We start from the raw sequence: 16,793 nt of genomic DNA on the forward strand, positions 1-16,793 counted from the left end.
TCCACAGAGGTGATGACAATAATCGATTTTAAAAAGGTATAATTATCGATCAATGCGTAAACAAGTGATGCGTTTCACTATAAAATTCTTCTATACTTTAAGTGCATAAAAAAGTTGTGAAACTAATCACAGATACGAAATATATTTTTCATGATTTTTTATAAATCTGTTCCCTAATGGGAACACTGGACTGTGAACGGTTAAAGAGGCCGCGCCAGTCAATAGCATAAGAATGTGTGATGAATCGGATCTTGACAATTTTTCGAACATCGTTAGGAAATAGTCTGCTGAGAATAGAAGTAAGGGCGATGTTTCTCCAACCGAGGAAGAGTGGTGGGAAAATACGTGGGGAGTCGGCCCTGTTGTTGACAGCGGATTCGGCCACCCCTGAGCTTTGTGAAGGCCCAACACGCTGACTTCATACACCTAACCTCCTCTTGAGACCTTAGCTCTACTTGGCAATCATACGATAGTATGTCGGCTAAAGTAGTAACAACCACATGGTACCCTGCAAAAAAATATTTAATCAGTAACTAAAATGAATACAATAAAAAAAGAGCGGTGTGATTCGTAAAAAAACTGCTTGGAAGGAAGCAAGATCGTTGCATATCTTTTACATGAATCAGTTTAGCAGCAGCTACAGAGTAATAGGATACGTGCCGATAGTGAAGAATTCAGTACAGATACCAATAGGGTAGTTTCCTTCATCAAAGGCATTGATTGCGATTCCTTACCCACCATTAGTGTATTAATAATAGATATACAAATTATTTGGCTTTAGAAATCCCAGTTTAGACGAATGTTAATGGTCAATTTTAACCTCATTTGAAAAAGGCCAGGTAGGCGCCCATGCGATTCCACTCCACGTGACATCACAGGGACCTAGTTTCTATACCAGTAGATAAGAGTTTTATATTGTCTGATATTACCAATGCATGCATGAGGCACAGAGCTCAGGGAAACATCTCTTAATAATTACCCATTAAAATTACCTAAGTTCGGAAAGTTTCCTTCGTTTGATAGGGTAATAATAATCCTTATTTAAGCCAAGCGCACCTGCTAGCAGGGTACTTTGCTACCTGCTAGCAGCCTGCGTCGTATCAGCGCTCAAAGCCTCGCCCCAAGGTCACATCACACGACGATAGCTGGAACAAGAAATACGTCACACTGGCTTTTTCCAGCATTCCTACTTAGCCGTCGCATTTTCGCGCGCTTGAAAATTTTCACTTTTCGTTTAATCGCGTAAAATAGATATCGTCTTTCAAAAAAGAGCGTGAAATACGTACTCCAGGGGTAATAATCTTTCGATATAGTCAATAAAAAAATAATAGGAAACCAGCCTATTAGAGAGAGACAGAATATCATCTCAGAACCTCAAAATATTTTCAGGTCAGAAAGAAACGAAAAAATAAAAGATTGTTTCGTCGAAAGGTAGGCATAGGAATTCATTTTCCCCCCGAGCAGCAAAGAGCTTAAATAAAAGATAGGTCGACCTCGGCGAGTCAATTTCCCACTAAACGCAGCTAATTTTTTTTTATTTTACGTACAGGTCTTATGCCAACACCTCCTCCATCCTCGATACGTCCATTTAGGGGACTAACGGAGTAGTATGTACAATGTAGATGGATGTGAAAATTTTAGCTTATATTAGACGCAAATTTTAGTAACAAAAAGTGGCCGACTTTTGGGAAAATAAGACGGTATAAGAAAGGTATATTTTAAGGCTCTACAACCACAATGCCCCGCAGATGAAGAGCATGAGAGAATAATAGCTACGTCCATAAAGAACTCTATCCGCGTTGTGCATAAAAACTGTGGATCCTCGTTGCACATAAATCCGCACATTTAAGTAGTCTCACGACAGTCACTGACGGCGTCACTGATGGAAGAGCTATCAGAATTTCATGGATAAAAATGTTATCTTCAAGGCTTTAAAACACGTTTTACATTAATGACGAAGGAAATTATCCCGTCAAATCACAAAAGCAGACGCCGAACATGCCGCAAAAGGCCACACAATCGATATAAACGAGACGAAAATTCACGCAAGAGAAAAATATTTCTAAAAGAGGATCTTACGGAAGGCCTTCGAAATTGAAAAGTAAAGGAAAAACTTCAGTCAGAGAGAGGAATCAGAGTTTTCTGCGACGACGCAGCGAGCTGGCTACGTGACGTCATCAGTTGCGAAAGACGGGCTCTGATAGGCTTGCGAGCCGCGGCGTCAGCGCAACGCCGAACTGTGAAGGCACCCTAAATCTCAGCTCATTAGTCAGTTGATGCTCAATAAGGGCGACACGGTCTATACCCTGATGAGGTCTCCACCGCAGGAGAGGAAATGTTGACCATTTTAAAACCTTGAAGCGGGCTATACCAAAATCCATTAATATTGACAAATCTATTACATTCATAACATTTAAAAGCTACATTCCTCACCCTTGTGAACATTATACACCGTAAGTATCCTGAATATATACATTTCTTCCGTCTCATCATTACATTATGGACATTTATGAAAACCTATTAATAAGTCTCTAAAGTGGCAACGTAAATGTAGATACAGCGGGCCAGAAAGGTAGTCCTCTTTATAGTCTCCTTGATGTATTTATCTTGTGCTCCAAATAGCTAAATGTTGATCTTCAAGCTCTCATAGCCCTACGGACCCTAATCCGACCCTAAAAAAAAGCCCTGACCCCACCCTTCACCTCATAGGTCCCGTACAATCCATCCTGTCTCCATGTCTGAAAAAGCAACCACCCCTCCAACGACCTCACGCTTCGATGCATGCGAGCCCTTCTTTACTTGTTCGTTGGCGTGGGTGAAAAAATTGAAGTTGAATGGGGGCATTTTGGGGAAATGGTTAAAAAAATAATAATCACCCTTCCACCCCTCCATCTCCCAGCGTCATTCTCTCAAACCGTGCGTGATCGGAAAATTTCCGGCGAGTGATAAAAAAAAATAAAACGAAAAAAAAACAAGGTCGAAGCGAAATTAAATTTGGCGCATCTCGGATAGACGAAAAATAATGGTAATGGTGACGTGTAACTCGTCTCGTGACACGTGTAGCTCACTGCAAGACTAAAATATCGGCTGGGACAAAGCCGAAAAATTTTTGATTATACATTATATTCTCGCAAAATTCATTTCGCATGTTCTTGTAAAAGGATAAATTTACATGTTCCGCATTACTTTACAATGTATGCAAAGCAATAGAGGCAATATACCTCGAGGGGAATCTTTGAAAAGCGTGTGATACCTTTTAAGGATAATAAGCTAACACAAAACTAGAAGCGTCATCGGAAATTTTCCGGAAAGTTTTAAAAAAATGAAACGAAAACAAGGTCGAAGCGTAATTAAATTTGGCGCATCTCGGACGGACGAAAAGTAATGGTAATGACGATATGTAACTCGTTCCGTGACACGTGTAGCATACTACAAGACAGATATATTCGGTGGGGCAAAGTCAAAACTTTCAAAGGTTATATTTAGTATTCACAAAATTCATTTTCCGCGTTCTTGAAATGTATACATTTGCATGTTCTATATTATGTTTCCATATATGCAAAGCAAGAGAGGCTATATACCTATAGATAACGTCGGAACCTTGGGGAAGCGTGTGGTATCTCTTTAGGGTAATGAGCTAACACAACAATAGAAGTGTGGAAGATTAAAAACAAGGTCGAAGCGAAATTCAATTTAGTGCATCTCGGTTGGACGAAAAATAATGGCAACAGCGGCATTTTACTCGTCTCATGACACGTGTAGCTCACTACGAGATACAAATATTTTCTGTGACAAAGCAAAAAATTTCACGGTATAATACTTTTGATATTCGCAAAATTCATTTTCCACATTCTTGTGATGGATTAATTCGCACTCTCCACACTCTTTTCCAGGATATGCGAAGCAAGAGAGGCTCTATACCTATAGATTACGTGGAGACACATGAGGAGAGCATGATAACTTCTATGGATAATGAGCTAACTTATCACTAGAAGCGTGATCGTAAATTTCCGGCGAATAACAAAAAAAGAAAAAAAAAAATAAGGCCAAAGCGAAATTAAATTTTTTGCATCTCGGAAGAAAGAAAAAAATGGTTAATTCGATATGTAAATCGTCTCGTAGCAATTGTAGTTCACTAAAAGATACAAATATATGCTGGGATAGAGCCAAAAATTTCGGGGAATACATTTAGTATTCACAAGTCATTTTTCTCGTTCTTTCGATGGAAGAGTTTGCATATTTCACATTGTTTAACAGTAATATATCGATGGTTAAGTTCTTACAACACATATCTCAAATTCGGCCGGTTTGAGACAGGTATCTTAAACAAAGTGTAATAACATTTAAAAAAATAAGATAAAACAAACAAAAACTCTTTGTTTTCAAATGAATGCTTCCTTTTCAGTTTTATGAACTTTTGGTTTTCTATTTCAGCGTACAAGTAAAAAAATAATAGTTTTTTGGCTCTCCTGAAAAGTTGAGGTACGTGTAGTTAGAACTTAGCCATCGATATGCAAATCAATGGAGGCAATTTACCTATTGTTCACGTGGGTATCTCGAAGGAGACTATGGTATCTTCTATCGATAACGAGCTAACTCAACGCCAGAAGCGGGGACTTTTTCGTACAACGTTCAGCGCGGTGGGGGTGATTTTGTTTCCTCATTATTTTTTCAAATTTTCACCCACTTTGCAACCTTTTTAATTGTTTCATTTATGAATAGATGAATTTACACTTCAGGGCTACAATACCTTTATTTTTTGTGGATGCTATATCGTAAAATCGACAATAATAAAGAGTACTTATATTTTTAATCGTTTGAATTTTCGTGAATTCATTTGATTCGGCTTTTACTTCGTGAAAATCCATTTTGAAATGAAAATACACAACCCTGGTAACTTTTCAGTACTAGAGAATGACGCCTCAGCGTCGAAGCGCGTCGTACCAATAAATAATTTTCCAGTGAAAAGTTACCAGGGTGGTATATTTTCATTTCAGCATGAATTTTCGTCAGTATGTTGACGAAAGTCAAGGTATTTTACTTGGTTAAAGTGAGAGTAATAATTGCTGTGTTTCATTATGTGGCCAAACCACCATGTTCCTCTCTGGAGTACCGTGGTCTATAGAGACCTTTCTTCTCCTTTTCTATTATACACCTCTTAATTTCTCTACCCCATCCAACCGTTAATCCAACTATGAGAAATGAGAGAAAATAATTAACTTAGGCTGGGCCTACAATATATATTTTCATCTATTCCTAACTCGTAAAATAACGAAGTGCCCTCATCATTTCTGGTCAACAATCCTAAGAATGGTTTGACGCAGCTCTCCAATCATTTATCCTATCAGCTACTCTTTTCACCCTTGCGCATTTTTTCTATTTCACATCCTTATTTACCTTTTCGATATATTTTGTTCAACGTCTTCCTTTTCCATTCTTGCCATCCACTTGTCCCTCGACGATTGTCTTCATCAGACCATATCGTCTCAAGATGTGACCGATAAGGTTGTTCCGTCTTCTTATTAATGTTTTCATGAGGCTTTTCCTCACTACTTACTACTACATTACTTCTTAGGACTTCCTCATTACTAACCCGGTCGATCCATTCGATCCTCATCATTCTTCTGTTGCACCACATTTTGAAGGCCTTGCTTTCTTCGCTGCTGTCATTACCCATGCCTCACTTCCGTATAGGAGCATAAACCAAATGTAGGTTCTCATAAATAGTTTCCTTACTTCCATATTTAAGTTTCTCGCTGTAAGCATATCTTACTTTTGATGGATTGCTCTCTTCGCCTGGGCTATTCTGCTGATAATTTCTTTCTTACTTCTCCCGTCGCTAGTGAACCTGCTTCCCAAATAACAGAATTCATCCACCTCCACCAGTGTCAGCTTCCCTATTTTAATGTTAGTCTTGACTGCTTCTCTTCTGCTGCAAACAAATATATTGGTTTTCTTTTTGTTTATTTAAAGTTGATATTTACTCATTACCGATCTATTACCCATATATCTAGCGATTTGATCGTTGGATTATTCTTCCTCATGGGATAATCCTCTAAAATCGCTGGCACAGTAATGGCTGATGCCTGGTTTCGCTAGTGTATGGGCCCTTTTCGCTTCTATAGCGTTAAGGTGTTTTACCCCGTCCCATCCCTTCCAACCCTTTCCTACCCCAGAGGCGTCGTCGCGTCGGGCTCCTATCGCGGCGGCACCTCTTTCTTTTTTCCTTCCTTTCCAACCCCCTCCCCGGGTGATCGGGCGAATCAGCACTATTGCTGGGTCCCGACCCCGGTGCGTTGTATCCTCGAAGGGCTCCCATGGGCCCTCATCAGCATTTACCCATTACCCTACCCATATTAACTAGAATATTTTTCAAATCCTTCTCTGTTCCTGGTATGACGGCTTTGTCATCGGAAATTCTTAGTGTGCTAATTGAAGTCCATGTCATATCTATTCTCTGGTGATCACACGCTCTCCGTAAAGGGTATACCAAAGACAGAATGCCGCAGTTATTTTTTCTCCGCGGTAAAACCAAACTGAAAAAAACAATCAGCAATCGAAATGGAATAGGCCGTGGGCGGGGGGGATGGTGATGTTTTGACGGTAGGCTGGCGCTCAATTGCCGACTAAATTCCAAATTCGCTTTTTTTGTTTTCGCACGGGAGAAAATTTAATTGCATTTATTCTTCACTTTTAATTTTGTTGCTGTATTACCTTGCCACACAACCAATGCATGCAGAACGTAACGTTTTACTTGTTTCACAAGGCTCGAAGTTATGCTTTTGGTCAATGTACACCATATAATAAGTGATTTTGTACTCATTCACGCGAAAAAGTACAAAGTTCGCCATCAATATGGAAATTCACCATAAAAAATAATTTGGCTTATGCAGGAATCGAACTTAAATCTTCAAAATGCCGGTTAGGTTTTCTACCGGCTATATTTGTAAGCTTGGGTAGAAAATACGCAGTTTTACGACCTAAGATTAACAAAATTAAGTAGACGTCTGTTAAAAAAATGCTGTATCAATGTTCCTTATCAGATTTTTACCACCACTATGAAAGAAAGCCATTTTTTTACATAACATTTCATCCACTCGTTAAAAACTTTTAAATAGGCTAGAAAACTTATTCTAATCCGAACACGTACAATCTAATTCAACGATGTTAAGCCTGAAACCTTTAATTACGAAAAACTTGCGTGCTTGCATGAAATATAAGTAGTCTTTGATGTGAAATAAAATTTACAATTTCCTTATGCTGATTGAAGAGCAAAGAAGGCAAAACCATAGCGATCAACGTGCCTAAACCCGCCGTTTCTAGACCCAATGCAAATTCATTCCTGAGGGAATTATCCAAAGAGAAAAATCAAGATACTAGGTGTAAATGTGCACCAAATAGTTTTACTACAATGCAAAAAATGTAAAATTTCATCTAGCAAATAATATCGATCGCTTTCCAAGGGTTTTCAGTGTAACAGTAATAGCCTAAGAACGTTCATGTTAATAATAAATGAGTAAATTTATTCAAAGACTAATATTAAGAAGTATTGCAAGTGCTATTTAGTATTAATGGCTATTAACTTGGCAACACTTAGTTTTTTAACACAAATATTACACATTCGTTTGTTTTTTCCGTACGTTTCCCGATTTTAATGACCCGATATAAAATGAACGAATCTCCTAGCCATACCAATGCAGATAGAAGGAAACTTACATTGGTAACATCATCGATACCTGGCTGCGCCTATTTCCACAACTCCGCAGAAGCTTTCATCAACACCAGTTGATTTTTTGCCTGTACTTCAATGAGTAAAATTATATCACGGAACCATTTTATTTTGGACTATAATAGTGCAAGGGACAGCTTAATGTAGTGTTTTATTTGGAGGAGGCGACAGACCGCTGAGGTCATTTGCGCCATGAAGAAAGGGTAGGTAAGGAAGGGTGGAGAGAAACCCGGCGTCGGATCTGCTTACTCTTAACACGAAACGCGATAAAATACACAATGTTGTATGCTCCTCAGAAGTTTTAAAAACCGACCCTGGTTCCGACATTACACTACGTCATTTTTCGGCGTAGTGTAATGTTGAAACCTGGGTCGGTTAAGTAAACTTTTGTGGAGCATACAGCATTGTATCTTTTATTATGTTTCCTGTCACCAAGTTTCACCAAGTATCGCATTCCAGCCTTAAGTTGACCTGCTTCTAACGAAAGGTGCCAAGGGGCCACGGCTTAACGTCCGATCCGACGGACGGAGTGTTGAGCTTGAAATTTCCTCCACACAACATTCAAGCAGTGACCGGGCAGTACATAAAAATTCTCTCCGCCGGGATTTGAAACCGAGCCCAATGGGTGGGAATCCAACATTCAAGCCATACTAGCCCGATTCCCAAGAGACAACGTATACAGATTCAATGAAAACAATGGCTGGACCTCGCTGAATAACAAATTTTAATTAATTTGACCAGACGCGGTCATTAAGTTAATTCGATTGCTCTGATTCCTACCGCGTTTAATGGAATGAATTTAAATTCTAATTGAACCTGGGGAATCGGGCCGACGCGACGGTGAACTTTCTTTCTCTAATCGCTCCATGATACAATGTATATTTTTCAAGTTAAGGATAAAACTGCAGAGCAAGTGGTTTAAATTATACTTTGGACCGAAAAGGATATCCCTCAATACCTGTTCACACATGTATGTGAAGGATAGGTAGAATGCAGAAAGAATACTTGTTTGAATGCTAAATTTATTTTGAACTGCAAGATTTTGAATAAACCCACCGTCAGTTGGGTCACATTTTGGAACAGTATTTCACTCGCGGCGTCTTACAGTCACCATTTTTGAATGGTTAAACAAAATTCTTGGAAGCAGTGGCGTAACTAGGAATATGATTTGGGGGAGATGAGATGGCCTGGGGTCGCGACTCCCCCTTTCCCCCCCTGGAGGGTTCGGGAAATTTTTTTTAAAATGACATGCCAGGAAATACATTTTACACCGTTTCGGCACAAAAAAAAATAACTTTAAGCAGACGCAGTTATTATAAGTGAAAACTAGACAATGGTTTTGAATGTTTTTTTATTTCTCTGAGGTTTTGGGGGAAATCTATCCCTCTCATCCCCCCCCCCCCCCATAGTTACGCCACTGCTTGGAAGTAGAAATAAGGGTATTAACAACAATGAATCATTCATTGAATACTTAATTTCATGGACAACAAAATTACGCAGAATAATGACTGTGATATTTGCATGAATAAAAGGCAGAATACTACTAACTTTGACATTTCTTACAGTTTTCCTTCGATTGAAATTATATCAGCATATTTAATTTGGATAATAAATGCAAACTTATTTTTCATAGTTCACAGTACGGATTTTGCTAGTAACCCAACAAAGATTCAGTGCTGATTTTGCTTAAACACTTTTTGCTTCTAGGAGGGGGGGGGAGCTCCCCCCCTGTCCCACGCTGGGTATCCCCATCCCATACACAGCAACAATAAAATCCCACCATTCAAAATTCGCGAAAAATAACCACTTGATTATCATGCCTCAACCTCCAAACGCACTCCAATTCACGACTCCCGAAAAAAAATCGTTCGCAAGATGGCGAGGGTATTGTTACCCCTACTCCAACAAAGTCTCCCATGCGCTCTAAACCAATCCCATGGCTTGCCAGCCCAAAATTCCCAACCGCTTCCCTCCCCCCCACACAGGGGTTCATTACATCCTCCCCAGCTTCCTTCTAACCCCTCTCGTTCCCACAAGGGCTTATCCCTCTGCTACCCCCCCTGAAATTCTCTTTCCCCCTCACAAGCACATCTCCCAAAACATTTCCTCTCTCCGACGCTTTTCCGCAGTGCAAGGGTGCTTCGCGCGGCGGCCGCAACGTGGACGCGCGGCGCCACCATCGCTCAAGTCACGCGCGCCCTGATAATTGCGTTTTAGCAAGTAAATTGAAACTGCGTTCTTCCCCCCTTCCGAAATTCGGTTTAAACGCGTTTATACGAGAGATGTGGGACTCGGTGAGGACAATGGAAGATAGTGCGGAATTGGTGGGTGATTTTTTTTTTTACTTTATTCCAAAAAATGGCGTGTTATTGGAATTATGAGGGCTAGAGAATCTACATCTGCATACAACCCCGTACGCCAGTTTTATATGGATGTGGTGGAGGTTGTAAGGACACCAGTGGTTTGCAAACAAAAAGGAAATGCTTTAACGAAGTTCCGCCTAGCTTTTATTAAAGTCCTACTTTGTTCGGGATTCGACGAAGTGCTACACATGGTGGGTGCGGAGAGACAGCTTCTAGACGAGATACGGAGGAGACAGAAGGTATGGATGGACAGAGTACTTAGTGGGGAGGGGATGTTGAAAACGGCGTTAGGCAAACGAGGGAGAGGAAGGAAAAGTATAGGACTTTTAGATAGGATGAAAGGGAGTAGGACTTATAATAAATTGAAGAAAGAAGTACATGAAGGAAGGGGGGGTCCCTGGAATGTTTCGTAAATGTGCCTGGAAAACTTACGCGAACGACTCTGGGGGGTATCTCAGGTACCCCATTTGTAACTCATAAATTACATATTGTATTTTAGTCTTACCTGCAATTCAACGCCAAGACTTTTTTATTGATATAACATCTTGTTTTGTAAAATTTATAAATAAATTGTAGGCTACATTTAGGTTTTTACAATGATGTTGAGCGAAATGGCAGGACTACTTTTGCTACTGTAGCTCCACATTGACTAACATGCTATGAAAAAAATAAGTACAAATGGTACCATCATGTGGAATATGGGCATTACTGAAGCTATAATATAATAAAATTTATTGAATTCAACATTTTTCCCTTTACTCATACAGCAAACAAGTTTATTTTTGCATAAAAGTTTCTCGGGTTTTCCACCGGTTGATCTGAAAACCCGAGAAACTTATCTGCAACTGATACGCCGGGAAAACCTAAGATCGTACATAAGTTTATTTTTATTTCCGCCGAAAGCTGTGCGGGATCACTCAGCTAACCCACCAATAAAAATTGAAAATTTCAAAAATAAATTAAATGTAAAAAAAAATCATTCGCCCCCAAGATAACGGTAAAGCTCAAAAACAAATTATATCATAAGGACAAAATAAATAAATTATGCAACATTAACATAATTTGGAGCAACTGATTTGCCACGCATAGTCTCGGAAAGGTTAAGTACTCCATGGAAACCTAAATTAATCGGTAGAAGACTTAAATTATAAAAATAATTTTTCGGAGGAAAAACGAATTCCAGTACCTACAATGGAAAATATCTCTCTTAATTTATCGTTCCACTCTGACCTGGAAATATAGTACGGTTCTAATATGATGTTTTCCGTGATACTCTAAAAGATGTCTATTCTGAATTGAATAAGCTATTTAGGCCTATTGCGCAGTATTCGAGTCTCTAGCGGCTCCTAGCCTTATTCGTTGAACATCTATGTAACGCTTTCTGTACACCCGCAACAGTTTTTAACGAATCTAGCAGCCTTACTTTTTATTTTATTAAGTTCACGGATTCATTTTTTCAGCACCGCATCCCTTATTCAAGGTTTGGCCAGACGAGAGCGAAATGGCATCTCTTTTACGCTTTTCCATCGGAGAAGATTGCCAAAAAACACTGAAATGCACAGTTGGACGGCTTAGGAAAGGTCAACCACAAAAATAAATATGACATCAATATTCCTTCCTCAGGTATAGAAAATCAATATGAAAAATGCCTTGCTTGTACATACAATTTCACCCGCTTGTTAAAAAAATATATTTTAAAATGCTAGAAAATTTAATTTATTTCGAATAAGAACAATCTCTTCCATGAAGTTTTGCCTGTAGCCCTTAGTTACAGAAAAGTGCATGCTTGCAAGTGATCTAAGTAGTCTCTGATGTGAAATAATATTTCCAATTTCCTTATGCTGATTGAAGAGCAAACAATATGCAACACCATAGCGATCAACAGGCGTAAACCCGCCATTTCTGAGACCACTTCAAATTCAAAGTTGATTCATCAGGAGGGAAAAATATTAAGCATTTAGGAATTAATGTGAACCCATATTTATGGACACAATGCAGAAATAACTGAATATTACATCTAATAAATAACATCAATTGCTTATCTCAGGTTTTTCAATGTAAAAGTAGCATAAGAAAGTCCAGATAAATATTATATGAGAGGATAAGCAGCCAAATAGTACACGTGATTTTTTTCTAAACAGACCTGGGTATAGAAATTGAAAAAAGAAATATACAAAAACTCGGTTGCCAAGAGATGCGACTGGATCTAGTGGCGTAGCCTGTAATTTTGTTTGATGGGGGGGGGGGGGGGTCAAAATCGGAGGAAGAAATTTTTGAAAAATGGGGTACTAAGTAGAGTGTTGTAAACTAATTTTAACACTTTTCATAATCGAAAAAGTTCACTTTTCAAAGAAACCTTCCTAAAATTCACGATTTTTCAATATTTTGTCTTCTTTTATGAAGAAAAGTACCCAATTGTGTTATTTATATTTCGGGGGGGGGGGGATTTGAACCCTCCAGACCCCCAATTCCTGGAAACGCCATTGAACCCGCTCGTATCTCTTGGCAACCAAGTTTTTTTATATTTCTTTTATCAATGTCTGTACCCGGACCCCCCCTCTTATTACGCCACTTCGTGGGTCTCGTTTGTACTGACATCGAGTGGAAATTCAATTGCACCACTAAATACGTTTACAGTTTATCGTTTGTTCTCTAAACTTAATTGCAGTACCTTATTCTGTTTAAAAAAAATCACTTGTACGCCTTGGCTTCTCACCCCTTCATATGAGTTGTTTTATTTTAATACTATTACCGAAAGGTAATGCATGTAGTATATAATATCATCAGCTATTAGCCTGAAGCACTGACTCGAAAAAGGCTATTCGGGCTTTGAGCCGGGTGGTCTCTTCCTATTCTGCCGACGTTTCAGAATACGAGTCGGGTTCCATCCTCAGGCCTGGAAGCCCGAATATCCTTTTTCGAATATATTCGCCGGGAAACCATCAGATCTTACTTCTGGAAGCACTTTTTGTGTAGCACATAGTATTGGAAAATAAAACTACGAATTTGTTTGTTCACTGTACGATTCGCAAAGTATTACTTTTATTTCCTCTCTCTCAGCAGATGTGGTCTCAGAAAATAAAGGTTTTCTGAAACCACCCAACCTTTCCGAACCCGCCATTTCTGCACCCAAAACTAATAACGCTACACCTCGCGCGTTATGAGCGCCCTCTACCTCCATCCATTAACCTCTTCCTCCACACTCAAACCGCCAGGCCATCACTCAACCTTGATAACATGCTTCAGTTTGGTTTTCGCCTCGTTAAGGACAAAAAGGGTCTCTTCAGATTGCTAATGTCATTATAGCGGAACAATGGAACTCTGGGACGTGCGATTTTTCATAAAAGGGCCCATCGGATGATTTTTTTTCAACGCGCCAAAAACCTGCAGGTCGTTACGGAATGAACAAAAAAAAATACACGTTATGCGAACGTTCCACTAATTGCATGAATGTTTTCGACATACGGGACGATTTATTTTTTTTATTTTTAGGGAAATTCTGGGAAATTGCGATCCGAAAATTTTGAAAGAGAGTGATTGCATGATGAGATTATAATTAATTGGAATATTTTGCGCACGCGAAAAATTCTGGCGTCGCTCAATTGTTTTTTTTTCAATGACGGCGCGCCGCACCGACTATATTGGAGCTTCTGGTCGTAAAACAATGAAAGCACGACTGTTTTTCGGGCACGGTTTATATATAAAAAATGGCCGCTCTCGAAAAATTCACAATGCACACTCTTTTATCTTCAATTACTGCTAAGAAATAGGTTAATCAAGTCATCGCGTCGCATTTACGGAAGGCAGTTTCGAGAGTGTGCATTCAAAAGGCTAGGAATACCCAACTACTGCGCAAAAAAAGTTCTTCCATCCCAATTAACATTACTTCGTAGAGAGTTCACTCAGGATAATGTGATTCATCATCAAAATGCATCCGGTTGGCAAAATGGGTGTGCTGATTGTCACAGAGTTCCTCAAATTTTTGCTTCCAAAAATCTCATCCAATTTAAAATCAAAGTAAGTAAGAACAAATATGAGCTCAGCATAGAAGAAGGCAAAAATGAATAATTTTAACAAAGACAAGTGAAGCCAGAATAACAATTCAATTGAATTTTCGGCAATGACGTCGCAAAAGCCAGAGCCACATATATCTGAGATATAACGTCAGTACATAGCGAAGGGAATTTACTGAAGAAAATAGCAATTATTTATGTACCAATGTGTAGATATAATTATTGCCAAAGTGTAATAGTCATTTTTATGCGTCATTCAGCAAGTAATGGTGTAATATTTTCGATCTTTTAGTCATGGGAGATTAATATCACTGTAATCTGTGAAAGCTCATTCGATAAAAATGAAAAATTTATATCTCTGAAGTACCATAAAAGGGCACCATACTAACAGTAATTAGGTAATAGGAAACGCCAGGAAGTTTTCAAACATACACAAACCATACTTTATCCCCAATTTTCGATATTCATTGGAGTTTTGGTGATAAAGTCTATCATTAATGAGGAAACATTTGGGTTTCAGCCACGTTGATAGCGATGAGTCATTCTTACCTTTCTTTTGAACATAATCTTCCTAATATTAAACTTGCGGCTCTAAAAGATCTATCAGAGCATTTGCGAGAGTTATATACCACAAAAATGAAATTAGTCTTGAAAAATTCATTTAGCTTAGGTAAAATCCGAACCCGGATCTTCCGATTGCCAGTCGGATATGCTACCAGTTACACCACGTCTTCCAAGGCGAATCTAAGACTGGGATTACCGGACAAGTTGTAAACTTCTTCAGTTCACACTGTGGCACATAAAACGGAGTTCATACTCCCTAAGCAACTGCCTATGCAGTGCTCCAGATATATGAGTATACTAAAGCTGAAAGTCACTAGAAATAAAAGTCAACTTTTTACAGAGAGATGTCGTGGAACAGCATATCAAATAATAAACAAAGGTATCGTATTGCTCACTTATTTTATTTAACAGATGAAGATTGCTAGGAAATCGAAAATAATTTCGTGGGCTGTTAAATAAAATTATTGATTAGTACTAGGGATGGTCGGATCGGATACCTCGGATACAAATATCCGCGGATATTGCCCGTCATCGGAAACATCGGATCCAAAGTCCTGGAAGACATCGGATCTGGATCCGAAATTTTTAATAATAGCTTCAGTATATGCAATACCCCATAAGGGTGGAAAGAGTTCCGATTCTATCTTCGAATGCGCCGTCGCATGCGATTCTTTTCCTACTCATGAACCGTTTTGTTTGAAAGCTCTCGCAGTGGTTACGTAGCAGCATTTTAGCCGTGGAAAATAAAAAAGGCAAAATACGACTGGCATATAGCGTGATTCTTCCCAAGAGATTGAACAATCATCGGGGGAATCTCAGCGTCAGGAATTTGAAAATGCATTTGGATCCGAAACTATCCGATCCGAAAGATCCGGCTCCGAAAATCAAGAATCCGATCCGAATCCGGATCCGAAAAAATCCTGGATCCGTCCATCCCTAATTAGTACGATACTTTCGTTAATCATTAGGAATAAAAGATCGTTTCGGAAGAGATTTCCTATATTGTCGTAATGAAAACTCACCTGAACCCTGACCTCCGGTAAGTTGACTTTCATGGCCAACTCCTCCCGACTGTACACGTCCGGATAGTGTGACTTCTCGAACGCCCGCTCTAATTCGTGCAACTGGTACGTCGTGAACGTGGTCCTGTTCCTCCTGTGTTTCTTCTTCTGCTCGCTACTGCCTCCACCGCCTCCGCCGCCGTCGCTGCTCCCGCTGCCCCCGCCAGGGGACGTTGCCGCCCCGGGCGGAGGGCCGTCCGCCCCCGAAGAAGCCGGGCTGACCGCCCGACCTGAAGAATCCCTGACTTCGTCTCCGACACCCTCCGAACCTGGGAGGATACCATCCTCGCCATCGTTCTCGCCACCGTCAACGTCATCTTCCGGATCTTCACCGTCACCAATACCCTCCGGTCCATCACCATCTTCCTCTTTCCTGACCCTGGATCCTGGCGGGAGTTGCCTATTCTGCTGAGAGGTGGGTTGCCCCACCGGGCTACCTGCCGAGACCGGCTGGTGCAGCCTCTGGTGCGCGTAGGGGTGATGGTGGTGGTGGTGATGGTTGTTGAGCTGGTGGTGGTGATGGTGCTGTAGCTGTTGGCCGAATTGCTGGCTCAGTTGGTGCGTCAGCTGGTGTGTGAGTTGCTGGGACAGTTGCTGGCTCAGCTGGTGGATGTGGCCCAGGTGGTGGTGGCCGGCACCGGCGTGGAACTTTCTCACCGCGGCAAAGGTGGGCGCGGCTCGGATGCCAACTTCGAAGTGGTCACCGCTCCTTTCACCTGAGAACGATAGAGGAAAATACATGTAGGCTACGGTCCAAGCAAAAACTGTGTGCACGAAATGGTTGCCGGAAAAAGAGAATGCATATATGTACATGCGCTGATCTAATCGCGATCAATAACAGCGCTATTTGGCCTCTTTACATCGGGGAGATACAGCAAATACACAATGTACAGCCGTAAACAACAACGCCCTGGTTAGGCGTAGTCTACCCAGGCGTGAATCGAACCTGCCACCTTACGTGTGACAAGCGGAGACTGCAGCCCGCCAATGCTGCCGCCCAACAACGCCGCCACAGAGGCCGATAGTATTAAATATATTTATTCCGGATATTTCTTATTTCTTA

The 16,793-nt window shown here is 40.2% G+C and overlaps 1 protein-coding gene across 1 annotated transcript; it reads right to left on the reverse strand.

Annotated features, from left to right (window-relative positions):
* Window positions 1-272: 272 nt before the first annotated feature.
* On the reverse strand, window positions 273-16,471 carry LOC124169575 (homeobox protein unplugged-like). Its single transcript, XM_046548216.1, has 2 exons — window positions 15,622-16,471; window positions 273-508 (listed from the first exon to the last, which is right to left on the reverse strand). The coding sequence occupies exons 1-2, from the start codon at window positions 16,469-16,471 to the stop codon at window positions 273-275; spliced, it is 1,086 nt and encodes a 361-aa protein (XP_046404172.1).
* Window positions 16,472-16,793: the final 322 nt, after the last annotated feature.

The sequence above is a fragment of the Ischnura elegans genome, chromosome 12, assembly GCF_921293095.1.
Source record: "Ischnura elegans chromosome 12, ioIscEleg1.1, whole genome shotgun sequence".
Classification (NCBI taxonomy): Eukaryota; Metazoa; Arthropoda; class Insecta; order Odonata; family Coenagrionidae; genus Ischnura; species Ischnura elegans.

Excerpts from the sequence above, each read along its gene's own strand:
- LOC124169575 (XM_046548216.1), bottom strand. The coding sequence starts at position 16,471 with ATGTATTTTCCTCTATCGTTCTCAGGTGAAAGGAGCGGTGACCACTTC. Across the intron at positions 509-15,621 it reads ATTCCTAATGATTAACGAAA|GGTACCATGTGGTTGTTACT; the intron begins GTATCGTACTAA and ends ATTTTTTTGCAG.